The 27,390-nt window shown below is 60.8% G+C and overlaps 2 protein-coding genes across 5 annotated transcripts in view; both read right to left on the bottom strand.

Moving 5' to 3' along the window:
* Positions 1 to 447: 447 nt before the first annotated feature.
* MDFI (MyoD family inhibitor) lies at positions 448 to 13,278 on the bottom strand (the record flags this gene model as incomplete). Its single annotated transcript, XM_080358506.1, has 4 exons — positions 12,962 to 13,278; positions 4,008 to 4,181; positions 1,139 to 1,393; positions 448 to 704 (listed from the first exon to the last, which is right to left on the bottom strand). Exons 1-4 carry the CDS (start codon positions 13,029 to 13,031, stop codon positions 448 to 450), a joined length of 756 nt encoding a protein of 251 aa, XP_080214632.1. The 5' UTR covers positions 13,032 to 13,278.
* A 9,591-nt stretch (positions 13,279 to 22,869) lies between these two features.
* Positions 22,870 to 27,390, bottom strand: part of FOXP4 (forkhead box P4) — a gene marked incomplete at both ends in the record, with an annotated part of 30,894 nt that continues 26,373 nt past the window's right edge. For all 4 annotated transcript variants that reach the window (XM_080358278.1, XM_080358279.1, XM_080358280.1 and 1 more), the window contains 4 exons: positions 22,870 to 23,014; positions 23,232 to 23,398; positions 23,517 to 23,583; positions 23,708 to 23,829. In XM_080358278.1, the coding sequence (XP_080214404.1) occupies positions 22,870 to 23,014; positions 23,232 to 23,398; positions 23,517 to 23,583; positions 23,708 to 23,829 (501 nt within the window). The remainder of the gene's footprint in view (positions 23,015 to 23,231; positions 23,399 to 23,516; positions 23,584 to 23,707; positions 23,830 to 27,390) is intronic.

Genomic DNA, 27,390 nt, shown 5'->3' with positions numbered 1-27,390 from the left:
TTGGCGCTGTCCTGGGGTGGGGAGGATGCTCTGGGCCACCCCCGCGTAAACCAGAGCACTGTGCTGGGGCAGCGGCAGGACAGGTCCCCAGCGCTGGGACCCTGGGGTGGCACCTGCGGGCTCTGCGGGGCGCGGGGGGTGCTCCTGCTCTCGGCTCAGGTGGCAGGAGGCTCCCGCGCCCCCCAGTGGAACAGCCGGGTGTGGGGAGGAGGTAGAGCATTGGTGGGGTGCCAGCCATCCCCGAACTCCCACAGACCCACCCCTCCCCAGGCAGGACCCCAGCCCGGCTCACCAGCTCCCAGGATGAGGTTGCAGGGGGGATGTCGCTCTCCTCCTCCGCCGGGCTCAGTCTTTTGGCATTTCACACCTGGATGTCCCCACCGCTGGCTCTGGGACCAGCTGGACCGGGGGGGACCCACTGGCGGGCCCCCCGCCAAGCGCAGCCCCTCAGGAGGAGAAGCAGAGCCCGCAGCACTCCATGCAGATCTCCAGGCAGTCAGCCGACTCGCAGCAGGCGTCGATGATGCCGCAGTCCATGTCGCAGGGCAGGTCGCAGTCTGCGCACTCGCCCGAGTTGCAGCAGCAGCAGCAGATGCAGGAGTCCTCGGAGGTGCAGGAGCCGCAGGTGGCACAGTCCAGCACGATGTTGCAGAGGGTCAGGAACTCGCAGAAGAGGCAGGAGAGGATGCAGTGGACGCAGCAGTCTGTGGAGGGACAGCCAGAGAGTGGGCTGGGGGGGACGCTGGCACCCACGGGCAGGCTGAGTGATGCAGTGCCCAGTGGACGGATGCTCAGTCCCCCATACAGGTGGAAAGCCTTCCTCAGAAATTAACAGAAGGGATGGAAAGAGGGGCTGGGAGCCAGGTATTGCTCCAGGGGCCTCCATCAACACCCACCTCCATCAACACGTGCCCAGCTGCCTGGGACTTACCCAGAACCCAAGAGAGCCCAATTTGGGAGGACATGAGATGCCCCCAGTCAGCACCTGCCCTGCAGAAGGCTCCTGAGGGGAGCTCAGCTGGTGCCCAGATCTGGGGGTGCTGTGGGGCAGGATGCTACATGAGACACCCCAAGGGATGCTGAGCTGGATAATGGCTGGGAAGGGTGTCCCCCCCCACCACCCAGGAGAAGCCAGTACCTTCCTGCGCCTCAATAGGGATGTGGGACGAGGCCGACTTGGAGCTGCCCTTGCTCTTCTTGCTGCTCTGGCTGTTGATGGAGTGATGCGACTGCAGCTTGCGCTGGGGCTTCTGGGCACTGGGGAGGGGGCGGCAGACCCCATTCCCCGCCCCCCCGCTGGCACTGCCCGGATCCGGCCCCCGCCCGGCGCCGTTCTGCAGCAGGTGGGTGCAGGGGCTGGGGGGCTGCGGGGCTGCTCGCACCTGGGGCTGGCCTGGGGGGAGAATGGCACGTTAACCCCCCGAACCCTCCCTGCAGACTGGGGCGGAACATGCGCCCAGACCCCGTCACCAGACAGGAACCTGGTCCCAGTGGGACACGGGGTGGCTGCATGGCCGGGGAGGAGTGATGCTGAGAGATGTGTGGTCCAAGAGGATGGAGATGGAAAAGAAGATGCAGAAGAGATGGCTGGAGGGAAGGAGGCTTCAGAGAGAGGAAGAAAGACGTCCCCACGCTGCTGTCCCTCTCCCCACGCTGCTGTCCCTCTCCCCACACTGCTGTCCCTCTCCCCGTGCTGCTGTCCCTCTCCCCACGCTGCTGTCCTTCCTTCTCCCCATGTCCATGCAGTGGATGAGAGGATTGGGAACCAGCACAAGTGAGAGGGGAGTTGGAGCATCCATCCTCCTGCCACAGCAGCACCGACCAAAGCCACAAATAAAATCCTGCCTGATGGTCTTTTGGCCAAATTTTGATTTTCTTCTCCAGAGCAGTAAACAAGGGATGATTCAGGCAAGAGGCTCGAGGGCAAAGGCACCTCCGGCCACTGGGAACAGGAGCTGCTTTCTGTGCAGGGCAGGCACGGGGCACGGGGTGGACCCATGGGGTGGAGGGGGCACAGACGGTCCCTGTCCCGCACCCTCCCTTGCTGGCAAAAATAAAACAGATGGAGGTTAAAAAAACAAAAGTGCATGGACCCAGCACCCAGCTCTGCCTGCCTGAGCTGCGCTCAGAGCGGGGTGTAAGGCTTAACCACGGCCTTGGGTGCAACGCTGCGTCTTTGACGTATGCTGGGAGCTCCAAGTAACTGGAGCTGAGCAGGAAGAACAGGCTGGAAACCAGAGAGGTGGGAGAAGGGCAGAAAGGAGACATGGAAAACAGCACTTGGATAAAATAGGATGTGTTCTCCCCCAAAAAAGGGTTCTGGAGGGATCTGGATTCCCATGCACCCTTCTCCGCCAGTACCTGAGTGCACGTACTGAGCCGGCACCAAGGTGACCATGGTGTCCCTGGGCGGGGGCCCTGGCAGCAGCCGGCCCAGCAGGGGCCGATGGCAGCAAATACTTTGCAGCATTGAGCGCTGGGTTTCTCGAGGCGTTCGCAGCAGCAAGCCACGCACTCACTTTAGCGTTCTTCATTGCGCTGCATCCCTCAGATTAAACTGTTTGTAAATCAAGATCACGCTCCAGCTCTAGCGAGTGGCAGGGAGAGGTGGCCAGCAATCCCCCCTCCAAGACAGGAAAAATAGCTTCCATTTTTCAGGAGAGCCTTCAACTCTCAGGAGCCCAAAGCTTTTCTAAAAGAGGCGTCTTCAACCTGAGGCTTAGGTGGAGCAGAGTGCCAGAGGTGATGCTCTGCGGGGACCTGCACCCCGTTTCTCAGGGAGGAGAGGGGAAGGAGGGGGTTCCCTGCAGCCAGGCCAGCCCGATGGGGTGTCTGCGCTCCCCCGGCCCCGCTGCCGCAGGGTGAGCTGGGGAGGGGGCTGCGGGGCCGCCCCCCGCGGGTGCAGCAGGCTGCAGCGTGACTCAGACCTGCAGAATGTCTGTGGGCAGCCGGCCCAGCTCCCAGATGCTCTGCAAGGGCTCGAGCTCTGCCTGAGGAAACGTGCGCTCTCCTCGCTCCACGTACGCTGTCAGCAGCGCACGGATTTCGCCGTCCCATCCTCTTCCCACCCCGCCTGCCCGCTCTGCGGAGGTTGCAGCCCCGTTCCCACCCTCCCTCTCCCCGCTGGGAAGCATCCATCCACTTTACGCCCCTTGGAAGGGAAAGCTGCACGCTCGCCTCCAACAAAAGGGAAATGGCTGCGTGCGTTAAGGGGCAGCCGGGGAGCAAAGCCCTCGGATCCAGGCTGGGGGACAGGGAAAGGACGGACAGTGCGGCTCCCGGAGAGCCTGCCCTCCCGTCTGCCACATCTGCCAGCTCTGCTCTCCCACCCTTGCAACGGGAAACGGAGCAAGAGCACCCTGACCCCAGCTCTGCTCCCAGCCCACCCCGGGGTTTCTCTCGGCCGGGGCACCGGCAGGTTTGCAGCAGCAGGAGCGGGGCGGTGCTGCCTGGCTTCACCGCTGCCTCCAGCAACACCAGAGCCGCAGCGCAGCCCGTCCCATCCCCTGCTCGCTCAGGCTTTGCACCAGCCTCACCCTTGTCCTGGATCCGCAGAAGCAAGAGCTGTCCCAGTGGGAGGCGTCTCCTCCCTTTGCTCCAGCAAATGGCTGGGACCACAGAGCCCGTTCTGCCAGGGGGCTCCGCTCTCCCGCTGCAGCTTTGGGGGATGCTCCTTCCCCCAGGGGGTCCCAGCAGGACCCCAACACGACCAAGAGCTCCCCCAGCCACCCTCCTCCTCCTCCAGCCCGTCCCAAGGACGAGGGAAGCGAGAGGCATTGCGGCACTGCCGGATGCCGCCGTTCACTTTCCCGGGCTCCTGGTGACTCACGCTCAGCTAAAGCCTTTTGCTTTGATGTGGGAAAGAGCAGAGCAAGGAGGAGACGGCTTCCCACCATGGCTGCCCGCCTTTTAGTGTGCCCTGCTACTGATTAGGTGGCAGAAGCCCAAAGCATGGGCACCCATCGGTGTCTGGAGCTGCACGTGCCATGGCAGGGGGAAACACTCACATGTCACAGCTTGGGGAGCACCGGTGAGCTCGGGACAGGGGCCCTTCGTCAGGACTTTTTGGGGCTCATCATCTTCCCGGGGTTTCTCCTTCTTCGGTGCCGCAGGACGGGCGGACGGCCGGGGCTCTGCCGATGGTGTCGGCCTCGGCGAAGGGCGTGAGGGCTCACCCGCCTCTGCAAGAGAAATGGGGCTGGAGCTGAGCGACCCGGGGTGCACCGACCTGTGGGCAGAGCCCCCCAAACCACAGCAGCCCACAGCACAGCCCCAGCTGCTGCAAACAGCGTCGGTTGGTGCTTTGGGACTCTGATTTTGGGCATAATCCACCTACGCATCCCCACTGCTTTTGCAGCCCAGAGTTCACAGTGTGGGGAAGAGCTGGAGCCCTGCGAGGGGTCCTGGGTGGCTGGGGACGGGCACGGGGGCTGCGTCACTCTGCAGCCGCTCACCCCGCTGCGACACCAGCAGCTCAGCGGCAACCTCCCAAAAACCTTCCTGAGGTCCCACATTCCTTCTCTTAAAAGCCAGAGGATCTGGTTACACGCAGCGGCTCAGGCTGGGTTTTTCATCCCCCCTTCCCATGAAAGGGCCACTGTCCTCCCTGCAGGAGCCGGTGCCACCTCCCCTCGTGTTCCAGCTCGCTGTGGGGCAGCAGCAGCCCCCGCAGGACCCCCTCAATGGGGCAAGCAAAACCCCAAACAAGAGCCGTGTTCTTCCTCATGGGGATCAAGCCCAATGCCGCACACCCCCTTGCAGACACCCAGCCAGGAGAAAGCACAACCCCCTCCTGCAGAGCCAGCGCTGGGGGCTGGCTGACCCCATGGCGGGGTGTCCGGGGGCTGCGGGGTGTCCGGGGGGCTGTGGGGTTCTCAGTGTGATGCTGTGCTCCCCTACCCACCGTCAGCCCCCTCCTCACCACTCCATCCCTCTCCCCAGCACCCAGAATAGCAACCACTTGCACAACAGGGGCTGGACCGCACTTTATATAAAACTAAATTATAGCTTGGGCGAAGGGAGGGAGCCCAAGGCCCCGTAATTACCCTGGCTATAACAAGAGGTCCTACATGCGGGCAGGCAAGGGCGGGTAGGGGGAAGAGAGCCCTCAGATACTTCGTTATGTTCAATATAACAAGAGTCCTACAAGCAGGAGCCAGGAGGAAGGCAGGCGGCCCTCACACGTGTAATTATAGGGACAAAACAAGAGGCCCTACAAGGGAGGTGGGGGGACCCATCCGCACCCCAGGGTCGGCAGGAGCCAGGACACGCTGCTGAAGGGCTGCAACCAGTGTGGAGCGATGCTCGCGCAGCTCCCAGCTCCGCTACACCCCGTATGCTCGTCCTTCTGCCTCAGTTTCCCAACAGGACCGTCCTCTTGGCTCTCCCCAGGACGCTCAGCCAGCCCGGGGTACCGGAGCCCCTGTGACAGGGGTTTGCTGGGGAGGGAAGCCCACCCTGACGCACAGCGCCTTTGCAGGGGAGGCAATTCTAGTGCTCAGCCAAGGGAAATTCAGCAGATCCAGCTGAATCTTGCACAGCAACGTTGGCTCCAAACCCCAAGCAGGGTGGGAGCACATGAGCCCCAGAAAGGAGAAAACTCATTCCCATGCCCCTGGAAAGCCCAGGGCAAACAGAGGAGGGAGAGCAGGCTGTCATCTCCCCAGAGGTGTTTGCGCATAGGTGTGGTGTATCGGTGAATAATAACCGCATGGCTGCAGCCACGGCCTCTGTCATGTCCCAACCTGGACTGCCCTGAGTCAGACCTGCGGCGTTTAGTCAGCACCTGATCCAAAGTCTGTTGAAGCCAAACGTGAACCCAATGGCCGAGAGCTCTGGACTGAGCCCTGCGGCAAAGACTCCAGCGCAGAGCACGGGGGGTGCGGGAGCCACATGGATGGCGAGCGCGCTGGTCCACTGGCTACCGAGACACGGCTCGTTTTGGCTGTGTCCACTTCACACATATAATTACCCTGCACAACAAGAGGTCTCACACACAACCACAGCGATGCGGGGAGGAAGATGGCAATTAAATTAACTCCCACTGGAACAAGCTGGCCAGAAGAGAGACAAAAATACACGGGAGAGAAATGTGGGTAAGCTGGTTCCTTCCCTGCCTTGTGCAGCCCTGCGTGCCCCCACCGCTCCGCCAACCCTCGCTTTGGGGTACACAGCCCCAGGAGGGGTTCCTGCTCCCCAAACCACAGGAAGCTGAGCAGAGAGGACAGAGCAAAGGGAGGAGCAGATCCACCCTTGGTAAAATACGCCGGAGAAATGAAGATAACATAGCACAGGGAGAGAGACTCGTGTTTTCTTTATGAGAACAGAGATAATAAGGCATTTAAAAATAATAAGACAGGCTTCAAGAAATCACAGTGCTGCCGGAAGGTATGAGAGATTAGGAACGGTGATATACATGGATCTACTTTCTTTGCCTCCCGGTTGCCAAGCCCAGGAGATGCACACAGGTCAGGTTTTCTGACTGTTCTGCCTATTCACAAAGTCCAAATCCACCCGTGGTAAAAGCCCCACGAAATCAGTGAGTTCCAAAGTCCACCAAGCTGTCCTGAGCTGCAGCTTAATGCAGCAGATCTGCCTGGGATCTCCGATGGATCTGTCCCTCTTATAGCCAAGTGCGCTGGCTGAAGAGGGAGCAGTCTGGTGGCAGGAGACGGCCGGACGCCTCGCCCGCTGGCACGCGCCCGTCACCGCTGCCCCACGCGAGACAGGAACACCTCCGACAGCCAGCGGCCAAAGCCAGGCTTGGGCGGATGAGCTCAGAAGCAAATCCCAGCTCTTTAAGCAAGCGGCATGTCAGGATTAGGTGGTGTCAACCCATTGCAAAAGGCAGGGAGAAGGGCCTGGATCTGAGCTCTTCTGCACCTGAAGAGCAGCCAGATCCAACGCCGCGGGTCGCAGCTCCTGCCGGGTGGGATGCTCAGGAGGGTCTCCCGTCCCCTCATCTCTCCCCCTTTAATCCCCCAGGAACGGCTGGTCAGGGATGAGATAACGTCGGCGGGGGACACAGACACTGACAGTCTAGCGAGGCGTTTGCCATTAACAACACGCTACCCCGCAGCAATATTTAGTTTGGGAGTTTTCTAATCTGTTTTATGCAGATAAAATGAGCATGTAATCTCTCTTGGTTTTCCCGTACGTGCTGCCCGGCCCAATCAGGTGCCTCTCTGACCTATTCAAGGGATATTTTAGAGCTTGATTAAGTGGTTTCAAGTGCAGAAGAGATGGCACTGAGGCAAATCCTTCCAGTGCCACAAGCCAGGCTGGAGGAAAGGAAAGCACAGTTCTGGTTTGAAAGTTTGCTCAACTGGGAAAAATCCAAATGGCTTATTTACATTCAGTCTGAAATTAATGCACTAAAGTGTTTTCAGATTCTGTGATATTCAGGGAGAGGAAAAGGAGGATGGAGGGGAAGGAGAAGGGCCCAGGACAGACCCAGCACAGCTCCGCTTCCCTCCCAGCAAGCGTGTGCCGCGTGTGTCTCCGCTCACCTGGGCACTGCTTGGGGTAAACAGGTCAGTTCTGGGACAATGCGGAATCCGCTCAAAAATAAAAACATTGGTTTCTATGAAAAGTTACTTCCTAAACGCAAAAAGGCAAAACAAAGCAAAAAAACTCACAAAACCCCAAATAGCTTGCCAGCCTGGGAGTTGTTATTATTTGTTATTTATAGCCGTTGGGTGGGTTGGAAGAGAAAAATTTTGGGCTGGCCAGACAGGCCAGGACCAGCATCTATCCAGCCCGTCCACACTCGGTGTTTGACCTCAGCTGAAAGGTCAGGCGGTGACAAAAGCCTGGACTCCACGTTTGGGGCACAGACCCTGTGCCAAGGTGACCCTACAGACCCCATCACCCAACGGTCCTCGCTGAGCCAAGCGGCACAGTAGGCACAGAGCAACCCTCACGGAAGAATTGCTCCCCCCTCGAGAGCAGGGACACGGGGATGTGGGGACAACCCTCAGGAACGCGTTTAGGAAAAGTCAGTAATAAACTTCCAGCAAGAAGCGGTGCAGGATGAGCCCCCGCGCTGGCCAGGAGGACAGAAATCCCCACACCGTGCAGCCCGGCACGGAGGAAGGACGCAGGAGATGCTGCGACTTCCCAGGTGTCCTTAAGGACCAGCAATTATCCCTGAAGCCTGGAAAGCGGCTAACGCGGTGCCTATCAGATCCAAGGAGATGCTGGGAATTACAGAGCAAGGAGCCACATCGCTGTGCTCGGGAAAATTATGGAGAGTCTAATTAAGGACCATGCCAGTACAGTAATTGTGTAACCTTAGCGGGTCAAACCAGCACAGGCTCTGCCAGGGAAAATTTGTGTCTTTCTAACCTGCTAAGAGTCCTTAAAAAAAGTTAATTGAAGAGCAGATAAATGTGAGCTGGTGGACATCATTATTAACGAGAATAATAATTTGCACTTATGCAGCACCTTTCATCCTGAGATCTACCCAGCGCGCAGCTCTGAGCCGGTGCCCAGCACACAGCACCCAATCTCCATGTATTTTACATCAGCACAGCTGCAGCCTTAAGACGCTGTGAAACAGAACCTCATCATGGCTCGGCCCAGTGGGGAAACTGAGGCGCGTAAAAGGGATTTACCCAAAGCACCATCCCATGGCGATGGAGCCCAAGCTTTGCAGCGCTGGGGCTCAACGTCCCGCTGGCAGGGCTGCAGTTTCTTCCAAGCACAGACCCCAGAGCAGCTCGGGAGGAGCTGCAGCTGCACGGGCGAGGCGGGAAGCAGCTCCTGTGCTGCGGCGGGCTCGGCGTGCGCGGCAGCAGCGTGCCTGGACGGCAGGACGGCAGCGAGGAGGCCGGCGATGAGGCATCGGGTGGAGCGAGTAATTGCTCCTGGAGTCAGCGAGCCGACCTGTTTCCTCGTGATGAAGGAGCCGCTGGGGGGAACACGCTGCGCCGGCGGCCCTGGCACCCAAAGCAGCCAAACCGGGCGAGCATCGTCCTGCCCTGGGCACAGCCCAAGGAGTCGGCACCGGGAGCCGCCTGCGCACCCACGGGGAGCACCCAAAAGAAGATGGGACTGGGGGGAAAGCGCTTCCCAAAGCTCCTGCCCGTTCCCTGATCCACCCCATTGCAGAGCTGGGGATGCAGCCGTGGAAAGACAGTGGGACAGCACTGGAGAAAGGGGGTATCTCCCCCCAAGTCAAACATCGGGTTCACCAGGGCTGCCAAAGCCTGTCGGAAGATCAAGCGGAGACGAGTGAAAACGTGCGTGCACGTGGTTGCAGTGAGCAAAGCCTGAAGGTTGGCATCTGGGGAAAAAGAACCCCAATTATCCCACCCCTGCTGCTAAGCACGAGCTCATTTCCATCAGTACAACCCTGGGCAGCACATGGGGGCACGTGGGAAGGGGCCGCGGGAAGGACGGACACAGCTCCGTCCCACACCAAAACCTGCAGCCCAGGAGCTCCGGTGCCCGTCCCAGCAGCTCACGGCCGGGCTCTGGAGCACCAGAAGCAGCACGGCAAGTGCCCGGGGCAGCTCGGGCTTCTGCAGCTCACAGGCTCCAGCAGGCGCTTTCCAAGGAAACTCAACTGGGAGCTGGACTGGGACCAGGGCGCCGGGGTGCTGAGCGGCACAGCCCCGCAGGGCCTGCTTTGCTTTGCTTTGCTCCAAAACAGAACCATCTGAGAAAAGCCAGCAAACTGCTTTTCTTGAGTTTTGTTGTTGATGTTCAAAGAAAAGAAAAAGAAATGAAGTATTTTCATAAGCAGACAAGAAATCTTGAAAGAAAAACAGAAAAGAATCTTTTGGTGCAAAAAGTCTTTATCTGGCATTTTTTAAAAAAATGTTTATTTAGGTTTGGGTTTTTTTGGCCCCTTCGCACTCACAGGATGTTTGTGAGCAAATCCGCAAGCAGCTTCACTAAAATCAGTGCTAAGACAAGCAAAGCCCCTTTTGTTTCAACCTTGCAGGGGGTTGTCCTTGTTCCTGCCCCCCCTCCCAGGAATGGGTGCCCGAGTGATGGTGGCACTGCCTGCTGCCCAGCCCCCCCTGCTCGGGGCACCCATGGGTGCTCTGGACCCCGAGGGGCAGCACCCTGGTGCAGGCAGCGGGCCCCGGTGTGTCGGGTGAGCGGGGCAGAGCCCTCGCAGCGCAGCGCTGCAGCGCACAACAGCTTTCCTGCTCCGGTTACACCTCGGGGCAAACGCTTTGGAAACAGGCAGAAATAATTAAAGAAAAAAACCCATAGCGTGTGAGTGTCCCGTCCCTGCCCCCCCAAGCCCAGAGCCACGGAGCCGCCGGTGCCCGCGGCCAGGCCGGGACACAAACACGGACAGGGGACATGGAGGGGGACGCGGAGGGGACCCCACGCAGCAGATGTGGGTCCTGCTTGGAAGGCAAAGACGGGAGGTGGGAGCGAGCGGAGTCAAACCTGAGCGAAAGGCTCTTCTTCTGGAGGTGGATTTGCCTCCAGCACCTTCACATCAGTTTCCTTCCCATAAGGAAAGTTCCTCTCCCACTGTCCCTGTTTTCCCTTGTCTGGCTCCCCCAAAGGGAAGGAAGGACAAAAATAATGTCACCAGCCAAAGGGCTTTCTGTTTTCTCCTGTTTTCTGTTAATTCCGCAAAAAAATAATTATACCCCCCACACTCCACACATGCAGAAAACTGCTTGAGGCTCCTCTGCAAACCACCTGGGGCTATTTCAAGGGTCTGGCTGGGCTCCGTCTGTCCCCGCGGGGCAGGATGAGGCTGCGCTGCCACGGGCCCATCTCCAGAGACGGCGAGAAACAAACTCCGGGCAACGGGCTTTGTCTGGGGCTGGGGAATCACACCAAGCGGGGCAATGCCAACCTGACCCTGCCCACGACGCACCAACTTGGGCCAAGCCACTCCGGCACTTCAGTTTCCCCATTTATTTCACGGTCTCGCTGTTACGGAATTATCTGGTCTAATGTGCAAAGCATCGGAAAGGGAGTAGAGTAAAAATTCCCAGGCTCCGTGGAGCGTGACAGAGCCACTGGACGCTGCCCAAGCGATAATGGCTCTGCACCAAGACGTCACGAGGCCAAATGAGCACGAGAGACAAACCGGACCCTGTCCATTCATTGCTCACCAAAACAGAAAAATAACAAGGAAAGAAAGAAGTGGTGTGAGCAAGAATTCAAAGCTCAGGACGTGGAATCAAAGAGCTGGTCTCTGAGACAGGCCAGGGATATTCTCTTGTCACGAAATTCAGCCCGCAGAGCTTGGGCAGGAAGAACTGGAGGCTGTCCTGGGACCCCCCGGCTTCGCACACTGTGAATGGGGTCCAGCTCTGCTTGGGTTCACCCACCGTGGGTCCATGTTCCCCTCGGGAAGAGCTGGGAATGAGGAGGGTGGGAAAAGACGCAAAGCCTTTTTCTCCGACACATTTAACAGATCTCTAAACTACTTTTTAAAATAACCCATACTTGCTTATACAGCAGATAGTGCACAGTGCTCCTCCTAACCCAGCCTGGTGGCAAGTTCCCATGCAAAAGCTTTTTTGCACTAGGTTCCTGCATTAACAGTTCACTGTTTCCCGCCTGGAAAGGAAGGTGGATGGAAGGAAATTCAGAGAAATAAGCTCTGCACAGCCCCTGTGCCGGGACACGCTGCAGCACAGCGCAGCTAAGAGTCCGGCCGGGAAGCAGAGCCGGCAGCATCCAGCTGGAAAAGCAGGGGGAAGAGAACAAGAGGATGTATTCTCCAAAAGTTGGGCCCAGCCGCGCTCCAGGCCAAAGCCAACAAAGGGAGCGCTGCAGCTGCGCTCAGCTGGCGTCTGCGCCGCCGTGCCCGCGGTCCCGCGGCAGCTCTGCCCGCGCTGCCCCTGCCCGGCAGCCACTCCGGAGCTGCTCCCGGGGTAGATTCGGCCCCTTTGCGCCTAGTCTCTCAGCACAGCACCAGCAGGATGTTTCACCTCTCGCCATCAGCTTCCTGCTCTAGTATTTTTTTCTCTCACATCTGGACTTTTAACGCAGTTTCTGCACGTGAACCTTGGCAGGGACTGACCAGCACCGGACACCGGCACAGGTCCTAACGTCCCAGGCAGAGCCACCGCACATCTGGACAACCGAGGGGCTCAGATCTGCCCCTTGGAAAAAGAGAGGATCCCCCAAACTTTTCCATCCACTTCTCCACAGCCTGATCCTGCCCCCACGGGGAGTCGCTGTGGGGTGGGGTGGGGGCCCCACCAGCGCCAGCTCCGGGCTGCAGAACAGCCCCCAGCCCCTCGCTCCCGTCCCTCGGGGGTTTCAACCGCGGCTCCGCTGGCCCCGCGCCCCGCCGGCCCCGCGCACTTGGCCGAGTTTCAGAAACTGCTGCAAAGTTTGTGCTCTGAACTCCCCCCGGGGCCGCCGGCACCAGCTGCGCTCCCCTCGCCGGGCGCAGGACACGCACACGGACACGCACATGGACACGGACACACACACGGACACGCACACACGCGGCCCGGGGCGCGAACACGCTCTCAGCCGTGCACAAGCGCGGACACACGGACACACACTCAGGCACACCCCCCCCCCCCCACCAGCCGAGCACACAGAGCCACGCACACAGCACCCCGGCCACCGGCCCCGCACACATTCCTCCGCACATCCCCCCACCCACAGCCCCCCAGCCACGCACACACACACTCCGACACCCCCCACTCCATGCACAGTCTCTAGCAATGCACCCCCCGCGGGACACTCCCAGCCCTGCACCCCGCGGCCGTGCACCCACATCCCCAGCCCTGCACCCCCGTCCCGGCGGTGCACCCCCCAGGAACTGTGTACACACAGCCCCCAAGGCCCCCCAGCAGTGCACCCCCAGCCATACACACACAAACACGTACATACGTTCCCCGGCCGTGCACCCCCCAGCCATACACACACAAACACGTATAGACGTCCCCCGGCCGTGCACCCCTGGCCGTGCACACCCCCCCGGCCCCCAGCCGTCCCCCCCGGGAGCTCCGCGTACCTGGCGGCGGGGCCGGCTCGGCTCGGCGGGGCTCCGGGCGGCTCTGCCGGTGGCTGCTGGCCTGGGACATCGGAGAGGGGCACGGCGGCTGCGGCGGGAGAGAGGCTGAGTGCGGCCGGGCCGCCCCCCGCCCCGGGGACGGGCTCACCTGGGGCCCCGCTCAGCCCCGCGCCCGCCCCCGCCGCGCATCCCCCGGCCCCGCCGAGCGCCGGCCGCGCTCCCCCCGCCGCTCCCGGCCCCGCCGCTCCGGCGACCTTTAATGAGTCGGTCGGGGGCGCGGGCTCGGGATTGGGTCTTTTTCTTTTTTTTTCCCAATTCCTTAAAAAAAAAAAAGGCTGCGAGAACAAACAAACAACCGCCCGCGGCCGCCCCGCCGAGCAGGAGCGATTTCTTTTGGGGGACGGAGCAGAGCCGGGGGGGGAGCGGCGCAGGGCAGGCAGAGGTTGGTTCTTCCCAGGGCCAGCCTCGAAATCGGGGTTTCTCAGCTGTGCTGCGCGGTTGGCTCAGTGGTGGGTTTTCCTCAAAAAAATTCTAGGGGGAGTAATGGGGGTCTGGGAAACACCCACCGCCCTGCTTGGGACCCTCGGTTGGGGCTCCAGCCTGTCCACGCTGCTCCCGGGTGAGGAAGCAAAGAGGGTGTTTTTATTCCCGACTTTGCTGGTGTGTCCTCTGGAAAGCCTCTGTCTCACCCACGCCTCCCTGCCTCAGTTTCCTCAACTGGTAAATGAGGTTTGGCTCCTCAGGGCGATGCCTGGAGGTGCTGGGATAGGAGGTGACAGCGTCGTTGCTGTCATCAGCCCCAAAGTGACAGTGTGAAATCGAGGTTTCAAGCACTATCAGCACTTCCCAACCTGGTGTTCACACATTTGCTCCAGCACTGCGTCCCTGCAGGGTCCCCACGAGGATCCATGTAGGACCCTGTGGGACATTTTCAAAGCTGTTTTTTTATACCACCACCATGTTTTCCTGCATGTAAAAAGCCGGCACTGCAAAGTGTGCAAAAGGAGGCTGTGGTCACTCTGGAGCTCAGCTGGAGCTCGGCTGCCAGCGTGAGGCTGGAGCTGAAGCGGGGGGCAGCGCGGGGGCTGCGCGGGGCCAGGGTCACCACGAGCTGTCGCTTCCCTTGGTCAGCACTTCCCGGACACGCCGGGGGTCTGGCAACAGCTCGGTGTTGCAATGCAAAGCTATGGCTCTGGGTTCCCAGAACAGGGCTGGACCCACGGGACAGCCCCGGTGCCTCCCCACGTCTCAGTGCTTCCCTGCCCGCTGCTGCTGCCTGGGCCGGCTCCTGCTCTGCGTGTGCAGCGTTTGCTGTGGCGAGGGGCGAGGGGAAGGCACTGAGACGTCACCACCATGGCCATATGTAAAGGAACTGGGTTGAGAGAGGGGAAACAACATAGTCTGGGGCACAAAGTGGGACTGGTGGGAGCCCGGTGTGCTCGGGATCCTTCGGAAGCTCCAGCCTGAGGCCAGTGAGAGGCCAAACAGCCAGAGAAGGTCGTGCAAGACCTCAAGAACTGGTCTGTTTTAAAACCAACTCGTCACTACGGTTTGTGCCTTTTAAATAATCCTTCCAGGGGAGAGCATTCCTGTCCACACCCTTCAGCGACCATAAAATCCTCCTGCTGGAGCTGCGTCCTCTGGGCGCTGCCAGGCGCATCCTGCCCCCCCGCTCTGCCGGCGGTGCCCGGCACAGCCCCTGCGCGGCCGCTCGGGACAACAGGGACCTGACACCCACAGAGCTCGAGTGCTCCCTGCCCGGGCGCAGTGGGTGCGCGGGGAGCAGCGCAGGGTGCAGCATGGGGTGCAGCACCATGCAGGGCCCTGCACCCCCCTTCCCAGCCGCAGAGAGCCTTTCTTTGTGCATCATTGTCACCGAGGGTGAAGCAACCATTGACACAGTGACACCCCGTCCCTGGGGGGGCCACCCTGGCACAGGTCACTGCACCAGGAGCCAGCGACTGGACCATTTCCTTCACCTGAGGCGGCTCCGCTGGCCGCAGCCCTGGCAGGACCCCGCCGGCCTTCACAAGGGTTCATTAGAGCCGCGTCCAAGCGCGGGGCCGGCCGTGCTGGTGACGGCGAGCGGGGCCGCGGGGTGTGCCCGTGTCTGTGAGTCACACCGCGAACACGCCAGCCCCACGCGCTGCCGCTGCACATTCCTCCCTGTTTACCTGTTAAAACACCCGTGAGCTGGGGCAGACGCACCCTCGCTCCCCCCAGGGCCCCACCAGGCCAAGGTGCTCGATGCAAGAGGGACCCAGCGGCCCCAGGTTGCCTGGAAGCCGGGGAAGGAGGGGGGCGGCTGTCTCGGGGCGATGCTCTGCCCTGGGGGACGGAGCGGGAACCCGGGTGCCACGTGCTCGGCTCTGGCCACGCGGCTGCACGGCCGGGTGGGGATCAGCGGCGCTTTGTGCCGACAGCTCGTCTCGGTCACCCAGCTGCCCCAGCTCAGCCCTCCTCTGCCACCTCCTCGCTGCCTCCTCCCATCGGGATCTCTCTCCTGTCTCACGCCACGTTCATTCGGAAGCAGGAGGCAGAATTTGGCAAGGCCCAGCCTTCCCTGACCTCTCCTTAGTGCTCTGTGTCATGGGGACGGTTCAGCATGTCACCGGCAGCTTCCGCCACGGGCAGCGTCTGTGGGACGAGTGGCTCAGCTGTCCCCGCTGCCGCTGTCCCATGAAGGGCCCTGGAAAGCAAAATGTGCTGCTGGTTCACATCGCTGCTGCCCAGCCGTGCTGAACCAGCCCCCAGCTCCATCCGTCCCTGGACTGGAACACCCCGGGGATGAGGGGAGCAGGGGGGTGCGAAGGAGTCTGCTGAGGTTTGTCACGGGGGTTACAATTTGCTCAGTGATGCCGAAGATCCAGCATTTTCCACAAAAGCAAGTATTATTTTCCTGCACAGCATTGTCCCCTCTAAAGACAGTTCCCCGGAGCAGCTTCAGCAGGGTGCTGGGCGGGCAGGAGCAGGGCTGGGGACACCCCGCAGTGGCCGAATTAATCCCGCAGTGATCACACCCGGGCTAATCCAGCGCTGCACCGGCACTGCTGCACGGCCGGGAGCTGTGGGAGCCGGCTGTGTTTTGGAAAACAAGGCCATGTCTGTAGGTGTGGGACTGCCCTGACCCGCATTCCCAACCCCTGGCACCAGCCGCCGCGCCGAGCTCCGCCGCAGCCAAAGTAAACCCACCCCAGCGCTCCCAGTGCTCCCAGCGCTCCCAGTGCTCCCGGTGCTCCCAGTGCTCCCAGTGCTCCCAGTGCTCCCGGTGCTCCCGGTGCTCCTGGTGCTCCCAGTGCTCCCAGTGCTCCCAGTGCTCCCAGCTCCCAGCCGCGGCTCGGGCGCCTTGGCAGGAGCTGGTCTGGTCCCCATCGCCCCCGGGGCTGCAGTTCCCCCCGCACCCCGGAGCTTAAACCGGCTGAAAACCCTCGCTGACCTTCCCGGCTCCGGTGAGGATTTAGCACTAAGCCTCAACTTTGCAGTTCAAAGGGGGTTTTGCAACATTCCCGGCATTTATCCCTCGGCAAACCCTTTGCAGTTTCGAAAGAAAAATAAATAAATAAATAAGAGAAAATGTGTGCAATCTGAAAACAAGAAGCCCCAGCAGCCGCAGGCCGCGGCGCGGTCGACCCGCCGTGAATGGGGCTGCAGATCCCGGCCGCGCCGCAGCACAGAGCCGCGCTGTGCACACCCAGCCGTGTTGTTTTAGGGTCCCGGCCATCACCCCCCGATCTGTTGAGCGTAATTCCCAGTCGCTGGGCGCACACAACATCTCTAAACAAAACAACCTCCTCAAAGCCTCCTGCGCGGGGCGGGCTGGGAGGGAGGCGAGGTGCTGCGCTCGCACTGAATGACCCCACTGTTCTACAGTTTCTGCTAAAAGATTTTGATGAGTCACGAGCTATTTCTGTAAATAATAATAATAAAAAAAAGGAAATGGACATTTAAAAGAAAAAAAAAAGAGGGGCCCCGTGAACATTCATCTTTTGAAGATGGAAAAGTGAAAGACTTCCCCCTCCCCTGTGCGCCACTGCATCCGGGGGCTGCGTGCAAGTGCTGCTTTGGGGGCAGCAGCGCGTGAGCGGTGGGGGAGCATCGTGCTGTGCTCGGTGGGGCAGCCCCCCCACTGCCACCTGCCACGGCTGCGCCCGGGGGACAGCGGGGGGACCTCGGCCTGGGGGCTCAGCCCCCCAACAGTGCTGGGGGGAGCGGGACCTCTGGGGGCATCACCGGGGCCTTTGGCAGGGAAGGGAACTGAGGCATGAGGAGCATCGCCGAGGAGGATACGGGTGCACCGGGGATGGGACACCCAGCAGCTCAGGGATGGGGACAATGGGCACCTCAGGGATGGGGACAATGGGCAGCTCAGGGATGGGGACAATGGGCACCTCAGGGATGGGGACATTGGGCAGCTCGGGGATGGGGACACTGGGCAGCTCGGGGATGGGGACACTGGGCAGCTCAGGGACGTGGTTCCCAAGGGGCAGCAGAGCGCTGGGCGCCTCTGCCACCCGCTTGTGGGTGCACGGGGTTACTTTGCACCCCGGAGCGGAGGGAAGGGGGCAGCTGGTCCCAGCCTCTTGCCCCGTCCCCAGAGCGGTTCAGCAATCAGACCGGGGACACTTTCACGTCCATTGCGAAAAAATAAAAGAAAAAAAAAGTTTCTAGTTTAAAAGTTAAAAGCTCTTTCTCCAAGTGTTAAATCAATCAAAGCCACGTGCTCCCCCAAGCCATTGACAGCCCGTGCCCATCCGCGAGCCCCTGCGCCCTCCTCGCGGGAGGCTGGGGACGGTCCTCTCTGCGTGGCCTGTGCAGTGCACCCAGGGGTGCTGGCTCAGCCCCGGGGGGCGCCGGGGGCACGTTCAGCGCCCCAGGAAGCCACCGGCGAGCTGGCCGGGGCTCAAAGAGCCCTGGAAAAGGGCCACTGGAAAAAAGATTAAGCAAGTTTGGCCGAGACGGAGCGGTGGAGGGAAAGGGGATCTAACAGTCTATTAATACTGGCGGGGAGCCGCGGTCGGGAGCCAGGCGCGGCCGGGCCAGGGGCTGCGCGGGCGGCGGAGGGGCCTCGCTGCAGAACGGGGCTTAACAGACAGATTACAGAAGAGAGAGGAGGAGAATTCCCTAAGAGCTGTGGCAAAACCCCTTTTACCTCCTGATTATTAACTTCTTAATAGTTGTTATTTTTCATTTGAACAGGCTGATCTTCACCGCAGTGAACATGCAGCAACTCACCTTGGCCGCAGCCTCCAGGAAAACCCTTCCCAGCCCTGCAGGGGCTGTTTGTGAGGAAGAGGAGGGCCCCTCCTGGCTGAGCTGCTGGTGCGCTCTTCCAGGGGCCACTGCTATCCCATCCCATCCCATCCCATCCCATCCCATCCCATCCCATCCCATCCCGCCTCACCCCATCATTCCCATTCTCATCCCATCCCATCTCACCCCATCATTCCCATTCCCATCCCACCCCACCCCATCCCAGCCGCAGGAATCCCCCAGCCCAGCCAGGTGCTCTGTCCTTCCATCAGCAGACGCAGGAAATCCAGGCCTTCCCTCGGTTCCAGGGATGCAGGGAGCAAAGTGTGAGGTTACCAGCACATCTTTTCTTTTATCAATAACCATAACAAAGCAGCAGCCCAGCAGCGTGATAGGTAACTTATTTTATTGCATTTTATAATGCCATTGTCCATACAGATTACATGCAGCTAGATCTACTGTACAAGGGTTTACCGTCTGCCAAAGCAGACACACGGAAGTTCAGAGTACAAATACACAGCGACGCTATTTCCTTTACACAGCGCGAGGGGGTGGCGGGAGGAGGGGTCGGTTTACCCCCGTCCTCCCGCCCGCCGCCCCCCGGCCCTCGTCCCCCCGCCAGCGTCACCTCCCCACCCGGCGCCGGAGGACGGAGAAAGGGGGAAAGGAAAAGGAAAGGAAAAGGTTGTGGCCGGGCTGGAGCGTCCCCGGAGCCGCCCGGGGACCGGGGTGTCCCAGCCCTGGCACCCACCGGGGACACCGCGGGGGGTCCCCAAACCCCGGCTCCAGCCTGGCCCTCCTGTCCCCAGCACTCCCAGGACAAACTGCCGTGGGAGCGTGAGGCTGGGCGGGCGTGTAAACAAAGCAAACCCCTTTGGTTTATCGGTTCAGCTGCTGCTCTCCCGTCGCCCCCGCTGCCCCCAGCAGCGCTCCCGGCGCCCCATCCCTCCCAGCGCCGCTTTCTGACCACCCTGTGGCTCGGCCTGTGCTCGCTAGTTGGGGAAAATCATCGGAAAAAGAAGAGAAACATGGAAAACTGAGCAATTCCTTCAGTGGGAGACACCGGAAAAACGCCCTTACTTGAGAGGTGCTCAAAAGCTGCCCCTGGCGGAACTGCCCCGGGGGAAAGAAACGGGCAATAAAACAAAGAAAACAGAAAAAAACCAAAAAGAACAATTGGTGTTGGTAGGTTTAAACCCAGTATATATATATCTCAGTATATACAGACATACAACTCCGCCACACGTTGCGTTTGGTCCTTTATCCTTCTCCCCCCCGCCCAGCGCGCGTTTGAGGTAACACATGCAGAATCCTGTAAAATCCAAACCAGCAAAGCTAAAGCGGAGGGTGAGGACGGGGCAGGCGCCGCCGGGGCCGCGGAGCCGCGCGCGGCCGGGCCCGAGAACGACTGACATCCACCCGAGTACCAAACCGGGCGCGATTCCCACCAAATCACCCCTCGTGATTCCCGTTTCAGCAACCAAAGCACCACCCGGAGCCACAGGACTTTCCAAACCTGTGCACGTGTGTAAAAAACAAACCCTCCTTTATATTTATATATTTATTTATATATATAAAATATATATATATAGTGCTCTTGGGAGGCAGGATGGCAGCTGAGGACCTCCGGCAATGTCCAGCGCGGAGGGGAAGGCGCCAGGCGGGCCCGCGGGGCTGGGGGCGCCGGCGCTGGCAGTTGGGCTGGAGCCGCGGGGCACACGGCTCGTCCCGCCCTGGGAGCCATCGCGGGGATGTCAGTACCTCTGAAAAAGCTTAAAAAACTATAAATCACCCCGCAAGCGGGAGCCGTGGGGTCGCTGGGGGGGTCGCCAGCGCCAGGCACGCTGGGGGTTTGGCTGAACCGTATGTAAAATAATGGGGGGCTGCGAGCTGCTAAGAAATTAGATTTGAAGAGCAGGTGGAAGAGGAGGGAAAGGACCCAGGAGGAGCAAACCAAGGGGAGCAGCTGCTGAAACACCCTGAAACAGCGGGGGGTCCCCGCAGCCCAGCGAGCTCCCGAGCGCCCACAGCACCGGGCTGCAAAACCTGCCCCTCTGCGGAAGGACGATGACACCAGTACAAACCGGGTCACCCCCAGTACACGGCCAGGTCGTTCCCTCCCCAGGGACACTGGGTGTCCCGGACACGCTGCAGCACGCAGGTGACACCGGGTGCTGGCGCTGCCCTAAGAGGCACAACTGTCCCCCAGTGGGGACATGCAAAGCAAAAACCCAAAAGCCCGATGGGGCAGGGGACCCTGCCGAGGGGCTGCGCCCCCACACTCCGAGCAGCTCCACGCTCCTCCACACGGGTAAAGCAGCAACGTGCGACACCAGCAACACCCACCCCGCAGCTGTAAACCTGTGTGAAACAATAACTTAACAGTGAAAGACCGAAAAAGCAAAAAAAAACAAAACAAAAGGGAAAAAGAAAGCAAGTAGGGGAAATACAGGATGGCTGCGGCCCCCCTGGTGCTTTGGAGGTACAAGGGGACAGGGCTGCACCCAGGCTGCCAGGGACGGGGTTCGGTTCACACCCCAGCCAGGCCAAGGGCTTCGGAGTGCGGCAGAGCCCGGCGGGGCCGCGGCTGGAGAACCTGCCCGCCCGGACACCGCAGCAGCCGAGCGAGCGGCCGCGGGACACACGGGGCGAGTGGAGACACCTAGCGAGGGCCGGCACGGATCGGCACGGCACCGAGCACAGCACCGAGTGCCCCGGCACACAGCGCCCACGGCTGCACGCGTGTGCGCTGGGGCACCAGGTTGTGCAGGATTCTCTGGGTCTTTAGCAAGATAAAAGGGCCCCTTTGCAGCACCAGCCAGGGGTGCTGGTGAACCCCGTTAACGGCCCCAGTGCTGCTCCCCGAGGGTCTCGGCATCCCCTGGATGGTGCCGGGGCAGCAGAGGGGCATGGTGGGGCGCCTTGCTCAGCCTCACTGGCGGCTGCGGGGGAGCCAGGGACCCCCCGTCCCTGCAGGCACTGAAGATGCAACGGGCAGCGAGAAGGATGCGCTGGGACGAGCTGAGGTACAGGCGTCCCCAGGGTCAAGAGCCCCTCAGGGACATCACACAGGGGATGCATGTGGACAAACAAGCACATAACCCCCGGCTCAAAGCTGCATGTTGCATTTTCAACCCAAAACGCAGCTGCAGGGGTGCCGGCACCAGGATCTGGGGCAAGGGACCATGTGCTGGGCAGTGACACAGCCCCCACTGCCACCATCCCAACCCGGGCACGGGGACAGGCAAGGATGGAGCAGCGCTCCGAGGGAGCCCCGCGCTGGGCTCAACAACAAGAGCAGCTCCATGTCCACCACAGTGAGTCCCCCCAGACCCCGGTGCGTGCCAGGGCACCCGGATGCTGCTGGGCTCCGGGGCCAGCACAGGACACGGGGGAGGCTACAGCTGCGGCCGGGATGAGCCAGCGCTGGCACCCACGTCAGCACCACGGGAAGGAGCAGGGAGCAGAGGGCTGCTTGGGTGTGTTCTTCTCGTTATTATTTTTTTTTTTGGCATTAATACCATCTGTTCTCCTGAACTACGGACCTTCTGTCTCGAGAAATCTTTTGGTATCTTCCCATCTGGATGCACACACACGCAAAAGGATAACACAAAGATGAAAGTAGAGCCCTCGCGGCAGCAGGCGCTGCTCGCCGGCCACGGCCGCGTTTGGCCGCCACGAGGTTTCAGCGGGGTTGGCTTTGTCACCCGCATTGGTGCCTCGGAGCCCCTGCCCGGCTTCGGTGGAGGAACCGGGCACATGTGGGACCGGGAGCCACTGGCCACCCCCTGTGGGCTGGGAGAGGTGTCACCCGCGAGAAGGACGCAGGGACATGTCCTTGCTGCCCGGTGCTGGTGGCCACCTGGGGATGGTCATCGCTGCTGGGTGTCACCAGCTGCCCCACCAGTGGGGACCGGGGGGCTCGGGGAAGGTGGCAAACCCAGTGTGGGCTGCTCTGCTTGCCGGGGGTTTAACAAGCTGCCGGAGGTGACACAGCCAAGGGGACATGGGCCCACCGACGCGCCAGTCCTCATCCTTCCCCAGCCACGAGATAACGGTGCGAGCCCGACACCCAGGCCATGGCAGAGGACTCGCCCCCATTTCTGCTGTTCCTTCCCCCAAGCTGGGTGGCGGCAGCGCGTGGGCAGGGTCCACAGTCCCTCCTAGTGCAAAACCCACCAGGCACGGAGAGGTGACAGCGGGTCCCTGCCACCTCCTCCCCTCCCGGGCGGTCGCTGGAGGCCGGAGCATTGCCGGGAAGAGGGCTTGGAGCTGCCTCTCCCCTGCCCATCGCGCACAGGGGAGGAAGGAAGGACCATTTCGGACAGAAACAACCTACCATCCTCGTTCACCAGTCACTAACCAAGGGAGAAGGGGAGGAAAAAGTCCAGCTCTTGGGTTTTTGCTTCTCATGTCGCGGGATGTCCCTGCGGCAAGGGTCGGTCAGTCACCGGAGCCGTGGTGCGGGGCAGTGGGGGGTGGAAGGGATGCGCCGACAGCAACAGGTTGTTGCACCAAGGAAACCCTTTTGCTTTGTGAAGTGCCTTTAGAAAACAGGTTAACGCCGAAGGTCACCTTGGGGAGGTGGGAGCCGTCGCTTGGTCTCCGGCCGGGAGGGTGGGAAGGGTTTCCCCACGGTGGGGAGGAGGAAGGGGTCCTTAGGACAAGTCTTCCACCGGCAGCTCCTCCTCCAGGTCCCTGTCGTCAGGAATCGTCACATTCTGGTTGGTGGTGGCCATCAGCGAGACGGGTCTGCTGTCGTCCTCGGCCTCGGCGGGTTCCTCCTTCACGTGCACTGGGTGGCTGTGGGGGGGAAGCCTTCAGCCTCGGGGAGCCGGTCCCACCAGCCGCAACCCCCCAACATTCTCGCTCCAAACCCTCCCATCCCCTGGCTGCCCCTCACCCGGGGGACAGGAGCCACAGAAGGCAACGGGCAGCTCCTGGTGCCCGTAGTGCCACTGTCCCTTATCTCCAAACCCCCCTGCAGCCCAGCGACGCCCTTGTCCGCGGCCAGGCTGACCTGTACTGCTGCGGGGACAGGCGCGGGCTGTTGCTGCCGTTGCTGTTGACCTGCTCCACGGTGCTGCTCACGTCATCGTGGCCCACGTGCAGCATGGCGCTGGCGGAGCTGGTGTTGATCATGGTGGGGCTGTTGAGCAGCGGGAAGCTGCTCTCTGCCAGCGCCGCCTGCGACACAGAACAGCAGCAGCTCAAGGCACGGACGACATGAGACCACGATGGAAAACGGGACGGGGGAGCGGCAAAGGTTTAGTGTCCCCTGCCAGGGATGGGTCTCGGTCCTTACCTGGTAACTTGCATTAAGTGCTCCGTAACCGAGTCCTGAAATCATGTTTTTGACTAAAGTCGGACTCCTGCAGAAAGAGAGGAAGCGGAACGATGCACGGCTGAGCGCTCCCAGCCCGGGGACAGGGGCTGGAGCAGCGCTGGGCACGGGAGCGGCCGCGGGGCCGTGTCCCGCGGGGGAGCCGGACCCACCCTGTCATCTTTGGTGGCCTTCGCTTTTGGTACTCGTGCTCGTCGACGGTCCAGACGGCTCCCTTGACATTCTCCACGCGCACGAAGCACTTGTGCAGGCTGAGGTTGTGGCGGACGGCGTTCTGCGGGCAGAGCGGCAGAGAGCTCAGCGGCACGGCCCTCGCCCATACCCTCCTCCCCATCCTGCTCCCGCCCCGCGGGTCCCCATGGCTCCGGCCGAGCTCAGCTTGTCCACAGCCCAGCGCCCGCGATGCAAACGCTCGTGCATCCCAGCAGAAACGAGCAGGTTCGGGAGCTGAGCCCTCCAGACGCAGCAGGGACACGACCCCGAAGGACACAGGGAGATGGGACAGAGCGGGACAGGGGACGGGCCACACCAGCGAGGACCCGGGAGCTGCAGCTCGCTCAGCAAAGCCACCAAGTCTTTTTCTTTCTTTTTCTTTCCCCCCGTCCTCCCATTTTGGTCCTTTCCTTCCCTTTCTTCTTTACATCGACCATCTTTACATTTCTAAATGTAAAATAAAGAGACGCACACGTAGGCAGACAGTGCAGCCCCGAGAGATACCAGCTCCCTTTTCCCCTTCCAACTCCCTGCCATTTGCTACTGCCCCTATTTCATTACCAATTTTAATTTGCCTCTAATTAAATCCTGTGTATTTTTCCGACTCACTTGCTAATCCATGAGGGAGGCAGGAGGCTGGAGTGGAATCTCTCCGAGCTATAATTACAAAGGGCCTAATCACGCCGGGGCTCTGCCTTTGAATAAATTTCCTTGCATTAAGGTTCTCGGATTCTCTGCCTTGCAAATGAGAATGACCCCAATTTCAGCAAGTTGGCCTCGGAGGGTTCTTTTTTTATTTTTTTTTTTTATTTCGAGTCCTGATTCGTGATGAGAGACTAATTCGTTACGCTAAAACATTAACAGCAATTTAAAAGGTCGAATGGGGGCTGTATAAACAAAGGAGCCGGCCAACACAACAAGGCAAAAGGAGACACAAGGACCGAACCCCCCCGCGCTGGAAAGTGTTGGAGCTCCCGGAAACTCATCAAATTGCACTGTCGCCCCTTTTTCTTTTTAATTTAAGGACAAAACCAAACAAAGCTGGGCTCCTTCCCATCCATCCGTCCGTCCGTCTGTCCATCCATCCATCCACCCACCCACCTGTCCACCCTCCAGCTGCCACTGGCCACCCCAGCGCCCCTGGCCGTGCCGCCGTGCCCGGCACTGCCGCGGTGGCCGTGCTGAGCGCCGGGTCTCGCGGTGACAGGCAGCGTCCCTCGTCCTCAAGCCCCGTGCTGGCAGCACCCGGAGAGCAGGGCACCGCGCACAGACAGCCCGGCAGCGGCAAATCCAGGGGGGACCCCAGGCCCCGCTGTGCCCCCCGGGCAGCGATGGCGCAGGACGAGTCCCAGGTCCCTGCTCTGCCCTCGCACCGTCCCTGTGCACCCCCAGCTCGTGCCTGGGGGGCCGAGGCGGCCGCTGCCTTGAACCCCTGTCCCCGGCAGCCAAACACAGGAACTGCTCCGCGCCGGTGCTGGATCCTGCCCCGCGCTCCTTCCTCCTCCTCCAAACAAAGCCCTGACTGATGGCACGAAATGTGGCAAAGCCAAAACCGTCCTGCACGTGGTGACGCAGCCCTGTCCCCGACACCCCCTGACCCCCCTGCTTCCAGGGAACGTGAATTTGCAAAGCCAAAAGTGGAGATACATCCTGACACCAGGCAGGACGTGATTCAGCAGCACTGGAGCTGGGATGTCCCGTCCCTGGCACTGGGTGCTGGTCCCAGGACACACAGGTGCCAGGTGAGACCCCCCAAACATGGGAATCTCCCCCCCCAGTGCTGAGGGGGTCCCTGCATCATCCTAACGTGGCTTTTGCATTTCTGAGTGTTTGTTCAGTGCCAGACTTGGCTGCTCTGTTTGCTCCTCGTCTTTGTCTTTTCTAATGATGTTTGCATTGTGCCCCCCACCCTGCTCCTCGTGCTGTGCCGGGGGTGTCCCTGTGGGCCCCCGCAGCTCTGTCCCGCCGTGGGGCAGGACCCAGCTCGGCCCCACACCCGCCCCAGCCCGGGCAGGACACCAGGAGAAGTCGCTGCAGAAATGGTGGTTTTCTGAAGAGCAGGAATACCTTATTTTTTTCCTGCGTATCCCCCACCTTGAGGAGAAGTCTGGCCTTGGGCACTGAGAGCTGTGAAGTGAATCATCGCCCCCCAGCTTTTTTAATCCCCGATATCCCTTTTGGTGGTGGAGCAGGAGAAACTAAAGAGCAGCAAGAAGGGAAGCGGGAGGTTGGGGATGCCCCTCTGAGCCATCAACTCTGCCCTTGAGTGACACAGGGTGTGGGTGAATCGCAAAGAAAAATCCCCAGAACACTTACTCCTTTCAGCTAGTAGAAGGGGAGGAGAAAGGCATCTTCACCCACCATTATTTCCTTCTACAGATGGGGAAACAGAGGCACAGAGTGGGAAAAATGCTGTCCCAGACGGCCTCTGCTCTGCCCACGGCCACACACCGTCCTGGGAGCATTGCTGGCCGCAGCGGGCTCTGCCCACGCTGCCCGTCCCTTCCAGCGTGTCTCCAAAGCTGGGTGTCCCCAGAGCCGGGTGCCCCCACCGCTGCAGTGTCCCCAGCGCCAGGTGTTCCGGTGCTGGCCGGTGCTACTCCGGCGCGGTGCCTGCAGTGCCGCTCCCGTGCCGTGAGGGGGACTCCAGACCCACGCAGCGACACGGCCAGGACCAAAAATAGCCCAGACACCCCTGCCAGTCCCACATCCGCCTCCCCAGGGATGCTCGGTCGCGCCTGCCCCAGCCGGCACCGCCTCCTGCACTCGGGTGCCAAAACACCCGTTTGTTCACCCAAAGTTGGCTGCGCTGAGCCGAGCCCCCGCCGCAGGCAGCTCCGATCTGCAGCAGCAACACACGGGGGCCCCGGGCTCCAGAATAACCGATTCCTCCTTAACCCTTTCAAAATGCATCTTGCTTATTCTCATTCTGCTTTTTAAGCGTTTGCCTCCCTCAGCCACGTTGCTGCTCGTTCCCCTGAAGCTGTCTCAGCAGACACGTGCAGCAGGAAACATTCAATCAATCCTTCCTGGCTGGGGCAACAACTGCTCCTTCTCACCACCGCCCCTTCCCTCCGCCATGGGTTTTCTCATTTCTCATAGATTTAGTGATTTCTACACAAGCGAGGGGGGAGCAGCCCCAGTGCCCGGGTGCTGCCCCAAAATCCACACCCGTCAGCCCAGGCCAGTGCCAAACCACCCCTTGGTGCCAAACCCCTCAGCACAGCTGAGCACAGCTGGGCACAGGCACCGTGTGGGGTCTCGCTCACCCACGGTCCCTCAGACACCACCCGTCCCCACGGACCAGCACCCGCACCTGCAGCATCCCCTGCGTGCAGCGCCCCTGCCCCCGGGTCAGCACTGACCTGATTTGCTGTCTCCAGCCTCTCTTTTCTCTGCCCTTCCAGCCCCAGCTCCGCTCCAGCCCCGGGTTTCTACAGCGCAGCCCTTTGCCACATCACGCTGCATGCATGATGCGGCCCCAGCGACTAGGGGTGCGTTTTTGGGGGAAAATTTGGGATTTATCCAAAAAAATCGTTTCCTGTGCCATCTCAGGGCTGTGCAATGAACTGATCTTTTACCACAGGTGCCCACACAAGCTGAAGCATCTCCGGCAGCGCCG

This window comes from Nesoenas mayeri, assembly GCF_963082525.1.
Source record: "Nesoenas mayeri genome assembly, chromosome: 23".
Classification (NCBI taxonomy): domain Eukaryota; kingdom Metazoa; phylum Chordata; class Aves; order Columbiformes; family Columbidae; genus Nesoenas; species Nesoenas mayeri.
Note: the sequence above shows the minus strand (reverse complement) of the source record. Positions and strands in the feature narration are given on the sequence as shown.